The sequence below is a fragment of the Labrus mixtus genome, chromosome 21 (assembly GCF_963584025.1).
Source record: "Labrus mixtus chromosome 21, fLabMix1.1, whole genome shotgun sequence".
In the NCBI taxonomy this organism is placed as follows: Eukaryota; Metazoa; Chordata; class Actinopteri; order Labriformes; family Labridae; genus Labrus; species Labrus mixtus.
The window spans coordinates 15,243,603-15,264,976 of NC_083632.1; the positions used below are offsets into that span (position 1 = coordinate 15,243,603).

Consider the following 21,374-nt stretch of genomic DNA (forward strand, 5'->3'; position numbering starts at 1 on the left):
CGATCTTTATTATGCTCGTATCTTCACACTGCATGTAAATTTACCCGAAATGACCGTGATCTAGAAACGCTTACGTGACATTCAAATAAGCAGTGAGTACAGTATGTTATTCTTCTTTTCTCTAGTCCCTCAATTAAACAACTTTTATACATGAGGGGATGTGCCGGCCGGCTGTCCGGGCGATGTAAACAAAGTGAAGCTACGGCTAGGAAAGCATCACAGACAGCGGGACTCGGGTGTTACACTCACTGCAGACAGTCATGACTCACAGAGTTATTTTCAGAGGATATACTTGATTTATATTACATTTAAGTATGAAAAATTGCATATTAAGCCTTTAATGAACATAAACATGTAGGTCTAATTATGCCAGATTATAGTCAACGGCTAATTTCCATCTGTAGTCCCTCGGCAGGTTGCTAGTTCACATGTTCACACGTTTACTTTTGAACACAATGACAAGCAAAAACCAAACAAGTAACGACCAAACAACGACACAAACTGAACATTAGCTGACAGAGACATACAAGCATAAAAAGTGGCAATGCAATGTTCAATGTTCAAAACTAACCAGGATAAAGTGACCTTCAGAGTTAAAGTGCGGCTGCATGAGGTAAAGTGTCGGACTATTAAAGTGCTAAAGTATTGGAGTAATGCACATGGTTATGAGGTGCACATGGAGCTGATGTGATTGCACATCGCCTGATTGCACAGTACAAAAGTTTCTGATCATTTGCTCCCTCTTTGACCTCGGAGGGGAGGGGAAACTTTTGACACTTTATCAAGAGGACACGCTCTAAACATGTGACATGAGTTCCAGCATTTCAAACAATGCTTCCTCCCTGAAGGAGAAGGACGACTCAAAGACAACAACAACGACACTCACACCATCGTCATGGTAACTGCTCCACACATGTCTGTCTCTACACATGTTGGATGAAGTGTGGAGCCGTTGACAGCTGCAGACTAATTAAACCCCTGGTTCTATTAATAATAGACATGTCAGCGTTACAGACTTTATTTACAGAGCTTTTATTTTGAAGGCATACAGAGCTGGAATTGTTTCACTGATCACTGGAAAAGTTTGAACATCAAATCTCTTTTAAATACTGCAGCGCAGTTACCAGCAACTCTCAGCAGACAACCATTTTTTTCACTATAACTGCGTGGCTGTTGCGCCCTCGTTGCAAAGAGGCTCATTTGCTTAGAAAGGAGACATTTGTCCCCAAATTTCTGCGTAATGGATCATTCAACACTCTCGCTTTTTGCTCTGCAGCGCAGTTACTCCCAATTGCCACATACTCCGTTCACTCTGCGGTCCGCCAGTGTTGCGCACAACGCCGTCGTTCGCTGCAACTCTAGTCAATGATTGTGTTTCCACAGCGAGCGCCGAGTTCCTTCTCTGGAGCTAACGGCGCAGACACGCATCAAGCTGGACAGAATAAAACGACCCGGACAGGAAGTCAGACAAGGAAACGCACAGAGCATCCGGTCAATTTCAAAATAAAACACAATATACAGACTATTTTTCATCACTTTATCAACATTACGTCAAAACAGGCACCGAATGGACAACAAATCATCCTCAGAAAGACAAAGCAACATGTTGTTGCACATTTTTCTATTTATTCCTGCGTGCCGTCCGACGGAGCAAAACCTTGGCGCTTACTGACCCCGGCGCACACGGATGTGGAAATCAGGAGTTGGGGGTATTTTAACCGTTAGTGTCTTTTTGATTCATTTGCAATTTTAGTGGTACTAAAAGCAGCACAATGGTTTTGTGAGTCAGGCCCTGATTGTATATGACAGCAGCAGCTTGGCTAGCAACCCGCCTCTTTTGACATGCTGTGTCCGTTGAAACACATCACAGACAAAATACAAAAATGTTTCGCTCAGCTGTTTCCTCTTGTTTTTAAAGAGTCCATTTTTGCCCTTTTTGGGGTTCGTATATTTAATCTATGTACCTACTTTTGTACGTTCACAATAGCTAAAGTTCGAAAAAAGTGTCTGTTTTCATGTACTGCTCCTCCTTCCTCCCTCTACGCTCTGAGTCCGTCAGCTACGCTCTGCTGATCGCCCACTGTTAGACCCCACGTGGGCCAAGTCTGCTCTGATTGGTCTGCCGATCTGCTCTGTCGTTATTGGTCAGCTGCTCAGCACGCTTCTCGGAAATTACAACATGAGCTGCTGGACTTGCCACAACGAGCCAATGGACTTTGATCAGTGATCTCACACTGACAATGACGTCGGACTGACAAATTTTTATTGAGGGGGGCTAGAACCGAGCGTTACATGCGGCTAATGCTACAGCTAACAGGAGGTGGTAGGAGAAGTTGCGTTTCCGCGGACTTTGACTTTTTGCACATAGATGTGCCTAAACATGCACAGGACACTTGGAAAACACACTAAAGAGCATATAAAACCAGAAAAAGCATAAACACATGCTAAACACCTTTAACAGGCTAAGCTAATGTTAGCTGCAGCTCAGCTTGCAGCCCCTCCTCACATTAGGTTTTTTCAATCATCATATGGTGAGGGTTATCAATGTTGATCAATATAGACAAATATATCGTTTCAGTATTTCTCCAAATCCCCCGGCCCGTGTAAAGCCTCTACAGGATCAAAGCGCTAATAATTGACACCAGAACTGTTTCACTTTGTCTTCAGATAAATAAAAAGTTACCCACAGCTGCTTCTCTATGCTCCAACGTGGTGCTAAAGCCGTCCCAGTCCAGCTCTTCGTGGTCTGGTTCTGGTCCAGGATCTGTGTGGTTCCCATTGGTTTCTTCATCAGAGAGGGAGGGGCAGGTCTGACGGTGCCGTGCAGACATCATCCTGACACGTCCTCCTGTCCAAAACTCTCTACGTTTACAGAACTCGCCTGTTTAGAATCGCACCAACCTGCCCGCCTTCTGCACAGATAATTATTCACTCCTTCTTGTCTCACAGCTGTTCTTCTTGTTCCAGGTGGGATCAGTGCGAGGAAAGGTGCTAATTCACTCCATCCAGTCTGTTTTCTCAGAACAGCAGCAGCTCTGCTCACCTTTCTCTGACATCCTCACGCTACTCAACCAGTCAGCCTTATTTCCCTCAATCCTCCCTTTGTACCTTTCTTTTCTTCTCTTCTCTCTCTTTCTCTCGTCTATGATTTATTTCAGGGTGTGCTGCTACACGCCACTGAAATCCAAACATCCGTACGTACTTCTGTAAGTAAGCTGTAGTCTGCTAAGTCCACTGTGTTCCCCCACAGCGACCTGCTCTCCTCACGTTAGTCTCCTCCCTCACACACAGGTGCTCTCCCTTTTTTCTGGGGTCCAAAGGAGTCGCACAGGGCTGCTGGGAGGTGTAGGATGTCAGAAAAGCTTCAACGTTTCTCTTTTGTGCCACAGAAATGCAGCTGAACCATCAAAACCCCACCAGAAAAAGTCAAGAAAACAAGGGCAGTGATCCAGAGTCACAAGCGTCTCCACTCAGACTTCGATATAATTGACATGAATGTCTTCTGCGCCCACACGGTGCCCCACAAAGCCACGGCATTCAACGTAACCAGAACAATGACACACACTGTGCTGCAGATTCAAGAGTGGTGGTTTCCTTGAATGAAGCCACGACGACGAGTCAAACCATTTTCATATCTAGAGTAAACATCCAGCAGGGTTTCAGGATGGAATAGTTCATGACTGCTAAAAACCTTTCACAAGGCGCCAAAAATATTTCCCTCAATGCAAAAAATGTTTCACTTACTGCAAAACAAACATTCCCCATCTGTGAAAAAACTTTTTTTATAACTTTTTTTATAACTAGAGCTCAATTAATTAAATAAAAGTTGTAATTTATTTAAGAGTAGCCTAAATTGGTGACTTATTCTTCAAATCAAAAGTCGGGCCAGTGAGCTTTGAAAACCAGTGGCCCTGTATCCAGTGTAAATGTCTCTCTGAGTCATGACTGTCTACAATGAGTGAGAAGCTCGAGTCCTGCTGGCTGTGTTGTTGTCAGATCCGTGTTTACATGGATGGGACAGCCAGCTCCTCCCCTTGTGTATAAAAGCTGTTTTAGTCAAGGACTAGAGAGAAGAAGAAGAACATACTCACTGATTATTCAGATGTCACGTAAGAGTTTTTAGATCACGGTCATTATGTGTCAGTTTACATGCAATGTGAAGCTATGAGCTAACAAAAGAGCGCTAACATTAGCACGCTAACACAAAACTTTAGGACACAGGTGATCACAGCTTGATTCGAGGATGATTTTGTCCGCCGCTTGTGCTTAATGTTACTTAATTATGGTGCGTCGCTGCAGGAGAGCGGAGGCTTCAGTATGGAGGAGGTGTTGCCAAACAGTTGTTTGTTTTGGTTTCCTGTTGGTGCTCAATGGCGACATCTACTGGATCAAAAAGTCACACATTCATCCTTCAAAAAATCTGCCTGCATTTTTGTGATACATAGACTTATGTACAGAAATTGGGGAATGTGGCCAAATTAAATTTTCTCTGAGAGAACATTTGAGGACAAATAGCAACATTCAAGTAAATGATGTGACAATCTAAAAACCACACCAAGTTTTACCACCAAGACAAACTGCAGCGAGCAGGGCAAAAGTTAATCTGACCTTTGAAAATGATAGGTAGCAAGAATATCACAGTTATATGAGCAGGATAAGAACCTTGCCAACGTCACGGAGCCGTGGAAGACGTCCAGACACCAAAACACACAAAAACATGAAAACAATTCAGAGAATTTAACTCTTTTCTTTGGACAATGTGGTCGGCGTTCAGAGAGGAAGCACAGAGAGATGGTTCATGATCCTCCCACTCAAAGCTGCAGAAGAAGCCAGAGACGCAGCTCATGTCCAACACCAACATGCTCATATCTGACTGACGGCTGCCAGAGGATCAGATCTGTTATTAGATCATTTCAGTCCAAAGTTCAGGACCAGAAAACACCTCAAAGAGAGGATGGTTTCCTGTTTCCTCCGAAGCTCCGCGGTCTGATTCCTGAAGAGATCTGAGCTGCAGCTCATTGATCACAGAGTCTGAAGGTAAACTAAGGACACGCTCAGTGCTGATGTTTGAATCACAGGAAAGCCCCGCAGTTACACACATGATCTTTAGCTAAATGGAACCCACATTCTAAGGGTTCATAATAGTACCTCCATGAGAGAGGAAACCATGCTGTTTGATTACCAGCTGCCTTTAACATCCTACAGAGGAGATGAGTGATAACCCCAGAGGGAGACGAGGCTGTGGGCTCAGCTGCATACCGGATGATTTTAATCAAACAGATTTACCATGGAGGCTTTTTAAAAACAAGTTTAGCCCCTTTCACACATGCACTCCTGAAGATTCCTTGAAGATTTCAGGACTGCCTGCAGCTGAAATCTCCATGAGTTGCTCTCTCACACACAGCGGGACATTTTCCTTGTCGGACAGGAAGAAGGCAGGGACTCAGGAGGCAGGACGTGACATAACAAAAAACTATGCAGGAGTCACGGTGTAATGTTTACGATGTCAGATGAAGCATCGGAGTTCTGAATAATGACAGTTCAGTGCGACATGTAATTGGACAAATTCAGAGTTTCAACTAAAGAGTGAAAGAATATACTGGCATGCAGAAAAGAGTATGAAGCAGATTCATGACATGCAGAAAGATCAAACCAGTCACGTGATATTAACGCCATCATCCCCAAACTGCTCGCTCACGGCAAATTTTCCAGAATATTTCCTGTTGTGTTCAGTTCAGTTGTATATCAGCTCACCTCGACTTTTTTCGTAAACTTTACAAGGAGGCTGGCTCTAAAAAGTTGGATAAATTGCCATTTGTGTTCACACGTGCAGCTCACCTGTTTTTTTTTTTGTAGTTTGTTTTTTAAGGGCGTTTTCATATTAGGCACGATTGTTTAGTACTGTGCCCAAGCACGTTTGCTCCCCCTCCCCGGTCTGCGTTCACATTTGTAACATCGTTCAGTACTCGAGTACACTTGCGCACACAGTCCGATACAGCAGGTGGCAGTATGCACGGTTTGCAAATCTGCCAAGAAGCAGAAAGAAGAAGAAGCAACCATGGCAACTACTCACTGGCTCAATCCATCCTGCTAACTGTAGACGTTTTTGTTATTTCTGAGACGGCAACAACGACCCTCTTCCTACTTCCACCTCTATCATGCAGCTCAGAGGACGAAATGGGGCCGTGCAGCACAGATACGGCGCTTTTTGAAGGGCCGATTAGAATTACGTTATCCAGTGGTTCACGTCCTTGTTTGAGCATGGTCCATACTCAAGTGAAATGAATCGTACCCGATACCACCTCTTCAAGTGGACTCGGGACCAGTACCCGAGTACGGAACGTTTGTTCACACGTGGCATCAGTGTGGTGATTGAGGATGTCTGCCATCATCTGTAAATCAGGACCATTGCTGCTGTTTTTATGGATAAACTTTTAACAAGCGGAGAGTCATTCATTACCTACGGGAGGGAGGAGCCCCTACACCTGGCTCAGCGAGCGCCCTGTCAGCCCTGGATGCCGACACCTGACTTCCCGGTTGAATGCCTGCGGACAGGAGCCGAGGTGCACGGGGGGTAATCCGGCGTCGCATTCGGGCAAGGGGATCAAAACCTCCGCTCCCAACAATAATCTTATCCAATGTGAGATCTCTGAGAAATAAGATCGACGAACTTCATGCCTCTGTGCAACATCTGTATGAGTACAGAGACAGTTGTCTTCTATGCTTTTCTGAGACGTGGCTGAACGCTTCAGTCGATAGCAATAGTCTCTCAGTTCCGGGATTCGGAATACCGATACGCGTGGACAGAGATCAACAGGCTACGGGGAAGACAATTGGAGGGGGCGTGTGCTTGTACGTAAACAGCAAATGGTGCAAAAACTACATCGTGAGGCACACAGTAAACACAGCCGATATCAAGCTCCTCTCAGTTTCACTCAGGCCAACGTACTTACCACGGGAATTTGGACAGATTTTTGTGACATTGGTTTATATCCCCCCAGATGCAAACTATAAATCGGCAAGTGAGACAATTTACCAGCATGTTCAGAATCTGGAAGGAATCTCTACTGATGCACCAAAAATTATATTGGGTGACTTTAATGGCTGTTCGTTAACATCAGTGCTGCCACATTACCAGCAATATGTTAAGTGCCACACTAGAGGAACAAAAACCATCGATCTCTGCTATGGCAATATTAAAGCAGGCTACAAGGCAGCCAGGAAGTCACCAATAGGTCCATCTGACCACAATACTGTGTTTCTGCTACCATCATATAGACAAAAATTTAAAACTGGAAAATCAAAATCAAGATCTGTGAAAGTGTGGGATGATGTGTGTACTTGCTTTACAAGGCTGTTTTGAATGTACCGACTGGGAAGTGTTTGAATGCACAGATATAAATGAACATACTGATGTAGTAACATTTTACATTAATTTCTGTGTAGATAATGTAATCCCTACCAAAGAAACAAAAACATATGCAAACACTAAACCCTGGATTACCGCTGAGATAAAAAAGCTTTTAATTGAAAAAGAACAAGCTTTTATGACAGACATAAAGGGAAACTAAGACAAAGAGATATACAAATGAAAATTAACGAAGCAAAAAGGGATTACAAAGCTAAAGTTGAGCAACTACTTACAGACAATAAAGGAAGGGAGGCTTGGCGTGGAATTAAAACAATGATTGGCTTGAACTCCCAACAGAATAATACTTCATATGCAATTGAATTTGCCAATGACATGAACAACTTCTTCGCACGATATGAGACTGATAGTCAATCCCAATTGGAGCCTGAGGCAGACTGGAGAAAATATGGCACTCCTATTCAAATAACAACTGATGAAGTGCAGTTTGCCTTTTCCAAGATTAATGTGAGGAAATCCATCGGCCCAGATGGGTTAGACGGTAATACACTTAAAAAATGCTGTAAGCAGTTAGGTCCTGTGTTCACACAACTTTTCCAAGCTTCCTTAAATTCACAATTAATCCCAAAATCATGGAAAATATCTAAAATTATCCCATTACCAAAAAAGACAAGCCCCTCTGAATTCAATGATTTTAGACCCATTGCTCTGACCTCAGTTGTCATGAAATGTTTTGAGCGCATCGTTTTATCTCACTTAAGGTCTGAAACAAACAGTCAAATGGATCCCCTACAATTTGCATATCGAGCAAAGACAGGTGTTGAGGATGCAACGGCTGCATTTCTTAACCAAGTTTATAAACACTTGGAAACACCATCATCTTATGTGCGTATACTGTTTGCTGATTTCTCATCTGCCTTTAACACTGTCCATATACAACTATTGGCTGTGAAGCTGTGTAGTATGGGAGTTAACCACACCCTTAGTAGGTGGATTCATAACTTCCTTTCTGAAAGGCAGCAGATTGTTACCATCCATGGGAAAAACTCTTCAGTAATTAGCACTCACACTGGGGTACCACAAGGGTGTGTCCTCTCACCTTTGTTGTTTACTTTGTACACCAATGACTTTACAAGTCATCATGACAACTGTAAATTAATTAAGTATGCAGATGATGTTGCTCTGATAGGTCTTTTAAATGACGATGAGACCAATTACAGAGCTGACCTAGACAACTTTTACAATTGATGCTCTGATAACTCATTGATTTTAAATACAAAGAAAACCAAAGAAATGATTATTGATTTTAGAAGACAGTCATCTCTCTCCCCTGTAAATATGAAGGACACAGAAATTGAAATTGTACCAGAGTATAAGTATCTTGGCACAATAATTGACAACAAACTGACTTGGAACACAAACACAAAAGCAAGATATGCAAAGGCTCAACAGCGCCTCTATTTTTTGAGGAAACTAAGAAATTTTAATGTTGACAGCACTATGCTGAAATTATTTTACAAGACTTTTATTGAAAGTGTGCTGACCTTTTGTATTCAATGTTGGGGAGGAGCACTGTCCTTACAAAATAAGAACAAACTGGACAAAGTTGTGAAACTAGGCAGCAAGATAACTGGGAAGCAAATGTACAGCATTTCTTTCCTGACAGACCGGTACACACTGAATTTAGCCATCAAGATTACAGCTGACCCTCTGCACCCCCTTTGGTCAGAGTATGAACTCTTGAATTCAGGGCGCAGGTACAGAATGTCCAGGATGAGGACTAAAAAAGGCATTACATCCTTTATTTAGCTGCTTAATAAGAACTGATTATACAGGACGAACTCGGCACTCTGCACTTTATTTAACTTGTTGAAATCCCTCATTGAATCATGTAATGCTTTAGTGTGTTTTTATGTGTTCTTATGTGCTGTCCTGTAAATTTTTATTTGTATTGTGTTTTTTAGCTCTCTGTGCAAGGCAAATTCCCCTAGGGGCAATAAAGGTTTCATTCATAAATTAACTGGACTTTTGGATTAAGTGTACTTAATTCCAAGCCTGGGTCCCGAGTGTGAAACCACCCAAAGATGTATTTCAGAGACAGGACAGTGGATAGAGTCAGAAACGGGGGAGAGGGAGAGAGTGGGTGATGACATGCGGGAAAGGAGCCACAGGTTGCATTCGAACCCGAGCTGCCTGCTCTCTAGGACTAAGCCTCTGTACATTGGGCCCGTGCACTAACCACTAGGCTACCGGCGCCCCAAGTTTGGACAATTTAAAGCCTCAGACCATCATCGCTCTCAGTCAATCTGACAGCCTTGGTTTAATTTCTTGGCTCAAACATTTCACCCAAATCTCACCTCAGAGTTTATCTCTCCTGAATACTTTGTTCATACACTGAATTGCTTCCTTCCCCTCGTCCTTGAACATCTCGTCCGTCTTCCAATTCCCCAGCTCCTGTCTTCACCTCCCTCCCTCCTTCCTCCTCCCTCCTCACACTCGTTCATCTCTCCCTGCCAGTCTTTGTCCGACAGAAAACTCGTCCAGGCTGAAAGTTTTTCCACATGTAGAACCGGGGCATCTGGATCGCTCTGCAGGAACGGTCCACATTTATTTCCCATTAGCAATAATTGAGGGGTAAACAGTGGTCCTCTCTGGGTTTTTATCCGTTCTACCAAAGATGTCTGGAATAACTGCAGAGTTTCACAGCTTCTTTCTAACAGTTACTATCCACCTACTGTCACGTCTCTCTGCTCCAGTTTTCAGAGATTTACTATCAGTTAGATAGCAAAGTCAGGCAGACAGTCCAGGATGAAATGTTTCAACAAATTTTGCAAGAATTGCACAGACATTAACGGATCCCAGAGTTCCTGATCAATTACCTTCCTCATGAACTGCACCGCCATGAGTCACCTATATGTCTGTAAAATGGCTCAACATCATATTCATGAAGAAGATTAGTCCTTGTCCACACGTAGGCGGGTATTTTAGAGTGTTTTCAGTGTTTTGACCTTTCTTACAGAAACTGTGTCTTAGGTCACTAACACTTTACCGATCCACAGCTTTTCACAACCGAATATAATAAAGTAAGTGTATGGTGTCAATAAGATTAATTTACTGCTCCTGGTCGAGTCAGAGCCTCCCTGATCATGACATATTTGATATGTTAAGATGTCTTTTGGGACATTTTTACTTTTATTGGGTGTCGGCTGGGACGGGGACCCCAGCCTCTGTACACGGGGCGCACCACATGACCGCTAGGTCATCTGGCGCCCCGAACCGTCAGTTTTTTCCAAAACCGCTCTTCCCTACTACAGAGCTTCATGACAACAGGTGTGCCGTAGAAAATGAATCAATGTTTTCACAGTCTGGACTGAATTACTGCAGCTTAATTCAGGGCTGTAAATCAAAGAGGGTCTGTGCGTCAGGACCGTGTTGACCCAACAAGTCAGCGGTGCATTCAGGTTGATTAAGAAGCAGGAATTCAGCGTTCAGAGATGTGCGAGATGTCGCTCCGGCCTCGCTAACGAGTGGATAATGAGGAACGGGACGAAGTCTCTCCTGGAAAACTGGATGGCTTCCTGCAGGCAGCGGCAGCTCAGAAGAGAACCGACACGTGGTCACATTTCTCTCTGCAGACAAATCAGAGGTTTGAAATATGACGTCTGATCTGTCTTCTCCAGATTTACTTTTTATTTATGGTTCTTCATGGTGAAGACACAGCAGAGTAGAAAAGTAGTAAAGTAGAGCTTTCAGTAGAGCCAGAGCACACACGGTGATTTTAAACCCAATGGGCCCACATCTTTAGAATAAGTTGTAATAATACCTGACTCTCTCACTCCCAGTGCATTTACAGGCTCAGTGAAGTCGAGGTATGAAAACATGGACAACTTACAGCTCTGTAAATTTCGTATGCTCTTTATCCACTTCACTTTTAGTACATATGCAACGGACTCTATCCCTCTAACTTATGGTGATATCTGACAGCAGATGACAACACAACTTCTCCTCTACTACGCACTAATGTGGGCCCACACACAAATAATAAAAGCCACCATTACAATTAAAAAAAAACCCTGCTGCAGGCCTGAATGGAGTTCGATGCGATGTATGAAGGAAAGATGGCGTGGCACGTTACTATGGTAACGCTGTACTCACTCACCCACGTTGATCCCGAACAGGCGATAAAGACAGAACGTCTGTCCACAACAGTCCAGGGGCAAAGCAGGAGGGAAACGGCAGGACAGCCTCTGTAGTAGTCCGCTCCCGCACCGACTGGTGCCCAGTGTTGCCAGATCTCGCGAGAGAAACAAGCAACCAGCTCTATGAAAACAAGCCCAAAACAAGCGACGTGGCACCTCAAATAAATAAAATGAAGCCAAACAGGTTACCTAACCTACCACATAGTTTAAAAGAGAGGTCACTTGATAGCAGTATATATATATATGTGTGTTTGTCCTGTCTCATTTTGATTTGAAACAGTGAAATCGATGTCCGTAAGCCTCATGGATTTTGTGGTTTTCGGTGCCAGCATCATCAGCATGCTGTATTAAGGTCGGATCCAGTCTCTTTCTCCCACTCTTTATTATATTTTTTCCATATTTCGTGGTCATTGTCGATCTGTCAGATGTAGTTGTGTGTGTGTGTATGTGTGTGTGTGTGTGTGTGTGTGTGTGTGTGTGTGTGTGTGTGCGTGCGTGCGTGCGTGCGTGCGTGCGTGTGTGTGTGTCAGATCGGGCGGGCTGGCTAACCAAGGAAACAGGGTTGTGGACGGATCCTGGAAATGGACAAACTATCGTGATTGTGTTTGGCTTTATTGTGGAGAGTTGGGAGAGATTCAGTAGGGGTTCATACAGGGAGCAAAGCAAGCCCAAACAAGCAACTGCACTTTAGAAAATAAGCCCAAAAACCCGCGACTGACGATATTTGCAAGCGACTTTACAGAAAAACAAGCCCAAAGTTGCTTATAACAAGCGGACCTGGCAACACTGCTGGTGCCACGCGCCAACTCTACAGCCCGTAACATGCACGAGCGCAACATTAGCTCTCATGCTAACTAGCTGTAGCCGAGGAGGTTACAGTTAGCTGTAATCCACACATATGCTAAATAAAGCTGGCAGCTCTTTAGCACATTATTCGAGAAATTAGTAAAGCTTCTCCTACATTCACTTTATCTAGCTCTTAACTTATTTACTTAGCTCGTCATGGCTAGTCAGGAAAGAAACACAGGCAGTGGTGTAAGGAGAGAGAGCTCACGTTCACGTCGCATCTCCCGCTACTTTCTCCGGCTCTCGTTTTTGTCCCGCCCCTTGACCAATCATAATAAAAGAAACTTGATTAAATCTAGATCGGATTAAATCTGATCTAAATTCACCCATTAGAGGCAGGTAACAATAACACACATACAGGATAGTCTGTGTCGCCTCGTGATGAGGGATGTACATTTCAAACAAACTATGAAAACATGACTTTGGCTGAATCTCGATGTCGTCCCTAAACCCTGAGCCCTTACTGACTCTATTGACGTCACCTGGAAAGTGATTGAGGGCATGAGGCTGCTAGGGCTCCAATGGTTAAATACAAATGGGACAGCACTTTGCAACTTCTCTGTAACCATGACTACATGATTTCATGGTGCAAAAACTTATTTTACGTTTTTTTTACTTTACTCACTCACAGCCATGGCGCTTATAAAAAGGGCAGTAACCCCTCCCCCAGTTGGGTGACACTCCCACAGCTAGGTGTTTGTTCTGCCCTCCAATTCTGGCTTGGAGCGAAAGCCCGAGACACCCAAGCCCTTCCAGAGAGGGGGCGTGGTCAAACACAGCTCATTTACATTTAAAGGTACAGACACAGAAACAGCTTGTTCTGAGCAGGGCTGAAATAGAGGGGTTTATAGACATGATCAAATACAGGATCAGAGTGGATTTAGAACAAGAAACTTCACACACATGTTTTTAGGAGCTCTGAGACTTGTTTAAATTGGTTGAAGAGGAGGGGGATATGTGACTTTTAGCAGACAATGTTAACTCTTGTGTTTCTTTTATGACTGAATTGAAATATCTGAGGTTCACCACTCCAGATACTTACCCAGAACAGAAACGACAATATGTTGAATTTGGATTTAACCTAATGTTGACTCCTTTGATATTTTTAAATAGGCCAAAAGTGAGTTAATAAGAGAAGAAACAGAAAAGTTTGGAGCTGAAAAACCAAACGAACGAATTGGAACAAGTTCTGTAGAGCAGAGAGGAAGTGAGAGCAGGGTGATAAACACAACGAGCAAACTGAATAAAACGTGTTATATTTATGCATATAGTGCATATCTCTGAGCAAAAATGCTAATTTTTAGATCTTAGTAAAAACTTGTGGTAACACCTCCCCTCTCACAGCGACGGGGGACATGTCACTCAAATGGCTCTCCTGTCTGTTAACCTTTGGGAGCGCCTCAGGTCAGGAAACAGCACGCTGCCTAGCGATATGACAGCTCCCTCTGTAAAACACACACTCTGTACTTTCTGTCTCTATAATCTATAAAAGATGGAAAATGGTCTCAGAGCAGTAAAAACCCACAGAGTGAGAGAGAGAGATGCTGCATTAAAGCAAGCTCCAACACAGGGACGGCATGGTGGCTGCATCTCTCTCCCTCTGCTAACGTATCATTATCCACTTAATATAATCCCACGGGGGCTCGATAATGACCACGTTCAGAATCCCTTATCAGGCAGAAATTCAGCCTGGATCCCAAACCCAGTGAGCACAGAAACCTGGCAAAGAGGAAGGACTGCTTATTAGAGGAAAATGTGCAGCAGACTTACAGCTCTGTATCTGCAGGCCGCCTCATTCTTCTCCTCCTGCAGCCTCCTGTTGGTGTCCTGCAGCTCTCGGACCTGAGAGAGGAGTCGCTCACTCTGCTCTCTGGCTCTCCTCAGCTCCTCTCTCTCCCTCATCTCTCCCTGTCTGCTGTATGTGTGTGAGTTTGTGAATGAGCTGCTGGGATTACAGAGACCTGCAGCAACCCTCACACACAAGCACAGAGTCACACATGCACTCTCAGAAACTCTAGCTCGTCTGGCTGAGTTCCCTTCAGTCTGGAGTCTGCTCTGTCAGCTCCACTTCTCCTTTACCTCGTCACACACACACACACACACACAGCAACACTGTGTCAGAAAGCATTGCCCCCTCATGTAGAAATCGATGCACAAACATGAGCCCACGTTTCCTCCCGTCTCTGCAGAGAGACCTCCTGCAGGCCTTTCTCTCTAATACAAACTAAAACTTTGTTCCTTTGCAGCAGCACAGCTGCTGCGCCGCCTGCAGTCGGACGTTTGTCTTTCAGCCTCAGAGTTGCGAGGAAGAATTAATCTCTTTTTAAATGATAAACATTGAAATCAGAAGAATGAGATTCAGAGGTGAGGAGACGGACAGGAAAAGTGAGTTTACCTCCTCCAGCGAGGCCAGGTCAAAGGTTGCTCCTTCTTAAAGATCCCATATTATGCCCTTTTTGGGGTTCGTATATTTAATCTATGTACCTACTAAAGTATGTTCACAATCGCTAAAGTTATAAAAAAAGTGTCTGTTTTCATGTACTGCCGCTCCATGCACCGGCTCGCTTCTGACTCTCTCTCTAAGGCTCTGAAGTGCCCACGTTCAGAGTCCCCACGTGAGCCAAGTCTGATCTGATTGGTCGGCCTGTCAGCTCTGCCGTAATTGGTCAGTTGCTCAGCACGGTTCTCGGAAATGTCACGCCCCTTTTACCATATTGGGAATGCAGCCACTGTTGCCCCTGAGGGTAGCATAAACATTAGCACCTTAGCACTACTGTGCTACCGCAGGCTACGGCATATCGTGGGCGTGCTACAGAAGTTAACGGGTGTGCAACATGAGCTGCTGGGCTTGCCACAACGAGCCAATGGGCTTAGATCAGTGATCTCACACTGACAAGACGTCACACTGGCAAAAAAATTTCAAGGGGGGGCTAGCAGGAGGACGTAGGAGAAGCTGCGTTTCCGCGGACTTTTAATTTTTGCACATAGATGTGCCTAAACATGCACAGGACACTTGGAAAACACACTAAAGAGCATATCAAACCAGAAAAAGCATAATATGACCCCTTTAAAAATCCAATCAGTAAGATGTGTAGTGAGTGAAATGATAAAGTGACCTTACTATATGATCAGACATTAAGGAAACATGCTATGTTGAAATGCTGGCTTCTCTGACAACAATGCAGCAGCCAGTATGTCCTCCTTCTAACTTAAGATTCTGGTCCTGAATGCTCTGGATTTGTTTGGACCAGAGAAAGTAGGCGGTTTTAAGACACCCCCCCCCCCCTAAAAAGCCTCTGCATGTTTCTAATAAGCTCCACGAGCAGAAACGTGCTCAAACTAGGATCAATATTGGAGATGCTTTTGAAATGAGGGGTTTTACTGACACCAGTATCAGATGAATAGACTGACAACATGAAAGGTGAACCTGAGGAGAATATAGGATCAACACTCTGGAAGTTTACACAGAGACATGATCACCTCGAGGTGCAGAGGTCAAAGATCAGAGGTGTATGTACGATTACAAACCGACACTGATGTAAAGGTGCTGTCAGTGTGTGGACTGAACTTTAGTAATGAAATATTCTCCAGATTCACGGGATAAACACACGTCTATTAACCCCTGACACACTGATGTAAACACACAGTGACACTCCAACACACAGACACAGAGGTTTAGAGAGCAGGAGGATTACTCTCTGTTGTCTTTTATAACTTTTAATAATAATAGAAATCCTACAAAATGAACTAATGCATCCTGAAACTAACGGATGTGAGATCTTGTGACGTAGCTCTGATCAGGAAACAACACACGCACAATCAACACAACCTATAAATCTATAGGCATCAATTACATCACAAACCATCTTCATTTACAAGGGTCATATAAACACAGGTAAACAGGTGATCAAGTGTTCAAACTGTTAGAGACTCGAGCTGCAGTTTGAGTTTTGAGATTTGTCCTGCCCGTATATTAAGGTTAGTAATGATAAGATATATAAGCTAAATTCTCCCTCTATGCACAGACTCATCTGAAAAATGTTACGACCTCTCTTCAGACACTGCTGAACCTGCTGACTCTCATGTGTCCAGCTCTAATCTATCTATTTGGCCAAAACAATTTCTAAAAATCTAAAGTATGGATGCAGAAAGCAAAAATCAGAATTAAACTATTTGTTGAAGACTTTTTTAACCCAGCAGATGTCGCTCTTGAGCTCCAGCATGAAACAAAAACAAACTGCTGTTTGGCCACACCTCCTCCATAGTGAAGCCTCCGCTCTCCTCCAGAGACACACCTCCAACCCCTCTCCACTCGCGTTTACACAACAAAATTTTCCTTTGCTCGAGCTGCAATCACCTGTCCTGCATTGTTGTTGGCATGCTAGCATGTTAGCGCTCTTTAGTTAGCTCGTAGCTTCACATTGTATGTAAATTGGCACAAAATGAGAGTGATCTAAAAACTCTTACTAACATCCAAATAATCAGTGAGTATGTTCTTCTTCTTCTCTCTAGTCCTTGACTAAAACAGCTTTTATACACAAGGGGAGGAGCCGGTCGTCCTGTCCATGTAAACACGGCTCAGACAACAACACAGCCAGCGGGACTCAAGCTTCTCACTCATTGTAGACAGTCATGACTCAGAGAGACATTTACACATGTTAGACTTGATTGACCAAATCGGTCGTTAAGTTCGTTGTTGTTTTGGTTTTGTGATGGATACTTCAATATTTTTTTTTTTTATCAGAGGTATTACCTCTTAAAGCAACAGCCTGTAACTCCTACTCCTTCAGTTGTTTCAAAGTCGATCTAATAGAACAATAACCTCCAACAGGGAAAATGGCGTATTGTAATGGAAAAACTCTGTTTACTGTCGAGGACACATTTTACTTACAGCTCGCTTTAGAAATGCTACAATAAATTAATACGTAATATTCTTGTTTTGTCTTTACCCAAGGATGAAGGTTTCTCACAAATAGCTTAATATCAAAGATACTCAGACTTGAAGTTTCCTTGACATTACTGTTGTGCGACGTGTTGATATATATGACAAAATGTATTTGATATTTGACTGCGCCTGTATCTGCAATCCTTATATAGGCATGAAGGTTTTTCTGTGAAGCATGTGTATATAACACCAAGCATATTGTGATTACTTCGAGCTTTTCCTTCAGACTGCATTGACACTCTGAAGGCTTTGTTCCTTCTACTTGCAAGAATAATTAAACTAAACAAAGACATTGATTGACTCATGATCCTTTCTTTTGCATTGTTAACAAGAAATTTCCAGCACAGTATCTCTCATGTCCACAGAGCGCCCCGCTCGCTGGTTTAAAACACTAACTTTGGTTATTCATTATGTTGCAGATGGTTAAACGTTGACATGAATCCAGATGTCTGAGTATTTGTTCGTCTCTGTTTGATTGATTTCTGCAGCTTATAAAGTTTTAATGATAGGACTGTCAGGAAGATGACCTCTGTGGTTTTACACAAACGTGTGATTAAGGACGGGCTTTATGGATCAGAGCATCAGAGGAAACAGACGGTAACGGAGCAGGTAGCACCACGTCTGATTGAGTCATGATTTAATCATAGTCATTTTAGAGTATAATAGATTTAATAGAACTGTTAGCTACCTCCAGGTTTGTTGTTTGCTCTGAATTCTTCACAGTCAAAGGGCCTGAGTCAAACACTGAAGTGAGGAAGAAGAAGATTTATTTTATTGATCATGAGGGGAAATGTATTTAATGTCTGTGAGCGCTCCTGAGCTGGCACCTCTCCAGCTACCAGACCAATTTCCAAACTTGGTCCTGTACTTGAACCAGCGACCCTCCAGTTCCCAACACAAGTCCCTACAGACTGAACTACTGCCGCCCCCCAAAGAAATCTGTTCTTCATACACCAAGAGTAACATCCTGCAGTTCCTCAAGTGTCCACTAGAGGCTGGCTGCAGAAGAACAGGAAGTCACATACACACCCATTCTAAAAAGCCTGTTTTTACAGAAGAGATTAACATGTTTACAGCCTGGTTCAAAAAAACAAACAGGTCTGATTAGTTCATGTCTCGATCGACACACACTGTACGGGGGGTGAATGTTTTGATGACTTATCCGTTTTGATTTGATGAAGGATAAGAGTTATTCACAATAAGGCGTGTAGCTGGCCTGATTGACAGGCGGGCGCTGTGTAACGGTTTGTCAGGAGGCTTAAAACCCGCCTCAGCTCCAGCTCTCAGCCTGTCTTTATGTTGACTGAAAGTTAGACTGAGACAGGATTTCCAGCGCGGAGACCGCCATCGATGGGACATCGATTCAGCACCCCCTCCAGGAACAGTCACTCAGGCTTCAAACATTCATATTCATGGTCTCTGTGGTCATAGGAGCCACAGATCGGACTCTAACCCAGGCTGCACGCCTTGAGGATTGTAGCCCCTGCAAACCAACCACCACAACAACATGCTACACGTGCAATCAAACCTGATGCTTTTCTCACAGAAATCAACCAAACCTTGATGCAAAAAGCATAGAAACGTGTTCTGTAAACATTTACACCTCGTGCATCAGTCAGTCAGACTTCACACCAAACAAGACGCTACAAGTTATTCTGTCTTCCAAAGTGGAAAAAACAAAACAAAAATGTAGTTTCCTTTCCTGGAAAAACAGATGTGAGCTGATTTTCCACAAGAAGATGTTTAAAAGGGAAAGCTGTGACACACACACACACACACACACACACACACACACACACACACACACACACACACACACACACACTCACACATAAACACACACACACACACACACACACACACACACACACAAACAGACACAGGAACCTGTTGCTGCCTGAGTATCTGTGCTGTTGGAAAAGTGCCGTCATTCAATCTTCTGTCTGAACCCTGACACTAAGCTAACCGCTCAAACCTGACAGACTGAGCCGATTGTCAGCGGGCAAATTAGTCGGGGAAACGCGGTGTCGTCTTCCCGGCGTGTGCGGCGGTAATAGTCACGTTGTCCAAATAAGATTTAGGACATGTGTGTTTTTAACCTCTGTGAGGATCTGCCTGCTGACACACCTGAACTTCCTTTGCCTTAAGTGCGTTCAAACACTCGATTTATTTACCTGTCAGTGCAGGATTTACCGCTGCTCTCAACATCAGTGTGCACGCCGATGCCAGGAGAGCAGAGGAAGATAAATGAGACACATCAATGGTTCACCTTTCGCACAATCACAAGACACTAGAGACGACTTAAAGGCTCGAGCGCTCAGATTAAATGCTCCCTTTGTTACGGTACAATCCCTGTGTGCATGATGTATGTGCGAGGGGCTTTTGTGCAGCTTTCCTGTTTTGACTTGAAGCTCGGAGACGTTCGTCCGATCAAACCTGCAGAGCCGAGCAGACACCCTGAACGCCTCCTCCCTCTAAAGCAAACATTACAAGTGAATCACAGCTCTGAAGGAACTGTCCTCCTGAGTGTTACATTTCCCAGGACAGCCTCTCGTCTCCTGATTCATTTCTCATCTGAATCGAGGTAACGGTGACGTTAATCTCCCTGACTTTCTTTTATTTAAACAGCTGGTCAACATTTAAACTCCTTTTCACACCTGCTGCTCGACACAGATTCCAGTCTTCGAGCGATTCACCAGAGGACATGATCCCTCTCATTGGACTTACTTTCACATTTATTTGTTTTAAACAAATAAATAAAAAAGTTAGATGGTAATACGTCCAGCAGGGGGCGACTAATCTTGTTGCAAAAATAAGTATATGATAAAATGGTGGTACTTCTAATTTAAAGAGGACATATCATCCCCCTTCTCCACCTTTTCAAACCATCCCCCTGTGTTCTTAATGAAACATCTGTGCCTTGCTTTGGTCAAAATATAACATGAGTCAAGCACCAGAGTATAATCCTGTATAAACCAGCTCTCTCAGAATGCTCCGTTTTGGTGTGTGTGTCTCTTTAAATGCAATGAGCCCTCCCTGACTTTTCCCCGTAGACATCACTCCTTCACTAGCGAGAATAAAAATGATGGACCTGTGCAAAAGCTTTGTTCTAGGCTGGGGGTGGAGTCTGGAGGACTGGATGGGTTTATTTCACATGTTGTGGGTCAGTAGACACTCAGGTTACCCAAATATATGTTCAGAAACACTGTAGAAGTGGATTTTTCATAATATGTCCTCTTTAATTTATTCCCTCAGTAAACATTTCACTAAAGAGTTCATGGTCTCAATCTCTTATTTCATGTCTCTTTAACACGGCATGATGATAATTTATTACATCATGGTCACATTTAGAGCTGACAGTGGCTGTCATCAGAATGGATCACATGACAGACGACTTTCAACCAGAGGAATGAGTCCTGAGTGAATTCAAAAGTCCAGACTGAATTTATAACCGACACCCTGATGTGTTTCTTAGACTTAAATATATCGCATCAAGTAAACAAAAACAGACTTTTCTAGACAATTTGTTGGACGTAAAGAAAAACCGTGAAACAGCTGCTACCATGTGTTTCTGAATGAGACAGAGTTTCAGATATGAAAACCCATGGGGTCATTTGGTCGCTGCGTCTCCTGCTCTAAACAGATGTTTCTTTTCAAGCAAACCCAGAACTGAAGGTCTGAAATCATCTGCACTGCTTTCGGTTGCATCCAATCAGTTTCATCATGTGTTCCCTGTTCCCGTTCAGCTCTGCAGACGACTCTCTGTAGTACTGAACAGCATGACTGGGTGCAAACTGATCCCAGGTGGACGGACTGCAGGCTGAAGTCTGGCCTCTGGCTGAACTCTGGATCGGGTCGTGGAGGTGGTTCAGGCGGTGTTTGATCAGTGAAGCAGCTCACGGGTCAGTTCTATCATGTGGACCTGTGTCTGCAGGTCAGCTACATCCCAGCAGCTTGTTAATCAGATCAATGACATCACTGTTGTCTGTAATTATGGAGGAGAGATACCTGTTTA

At 43.6% G+C, this 21,374-nt stretch overlaps 1 protein-coding gene across 3 annotated transcripts in view; it reads right to left on the reverse strand.

Annotated features, from left to right (window-relative positions):
- The window catches only part of LOC132954997 (myosin-16), a 59,766-nt gene that overhangs the window by 34,294 nt on the left and 4,098 nt on the right, over nucleotides 1–21,374 (reverse strand). Inside the window, exon 1 of one of the 3 annotated variants that reach the window (XM_061027580.1) lies at nucleotides 14,185–14,332. The exons of 1 other annotated variant lie outside the window; for it this stretch is intronic. In XM_061027580.1, coding sequence (XP_060883563.1) covers nucleotides 14,185–14,316 — 132 coding nt within the window. In that variant the 5' untranslated portion in view covers nucleotides 14,317–14,332. Of the gene's footprint in view, nucleotides 1–2,687; nucleotides 3,304–14,184; nucleotides 14,333–21,374 lie in introns of those variants that run through there. One more of the 3 variants, XM_061027579.1, reaches the window with a different exon arrangement.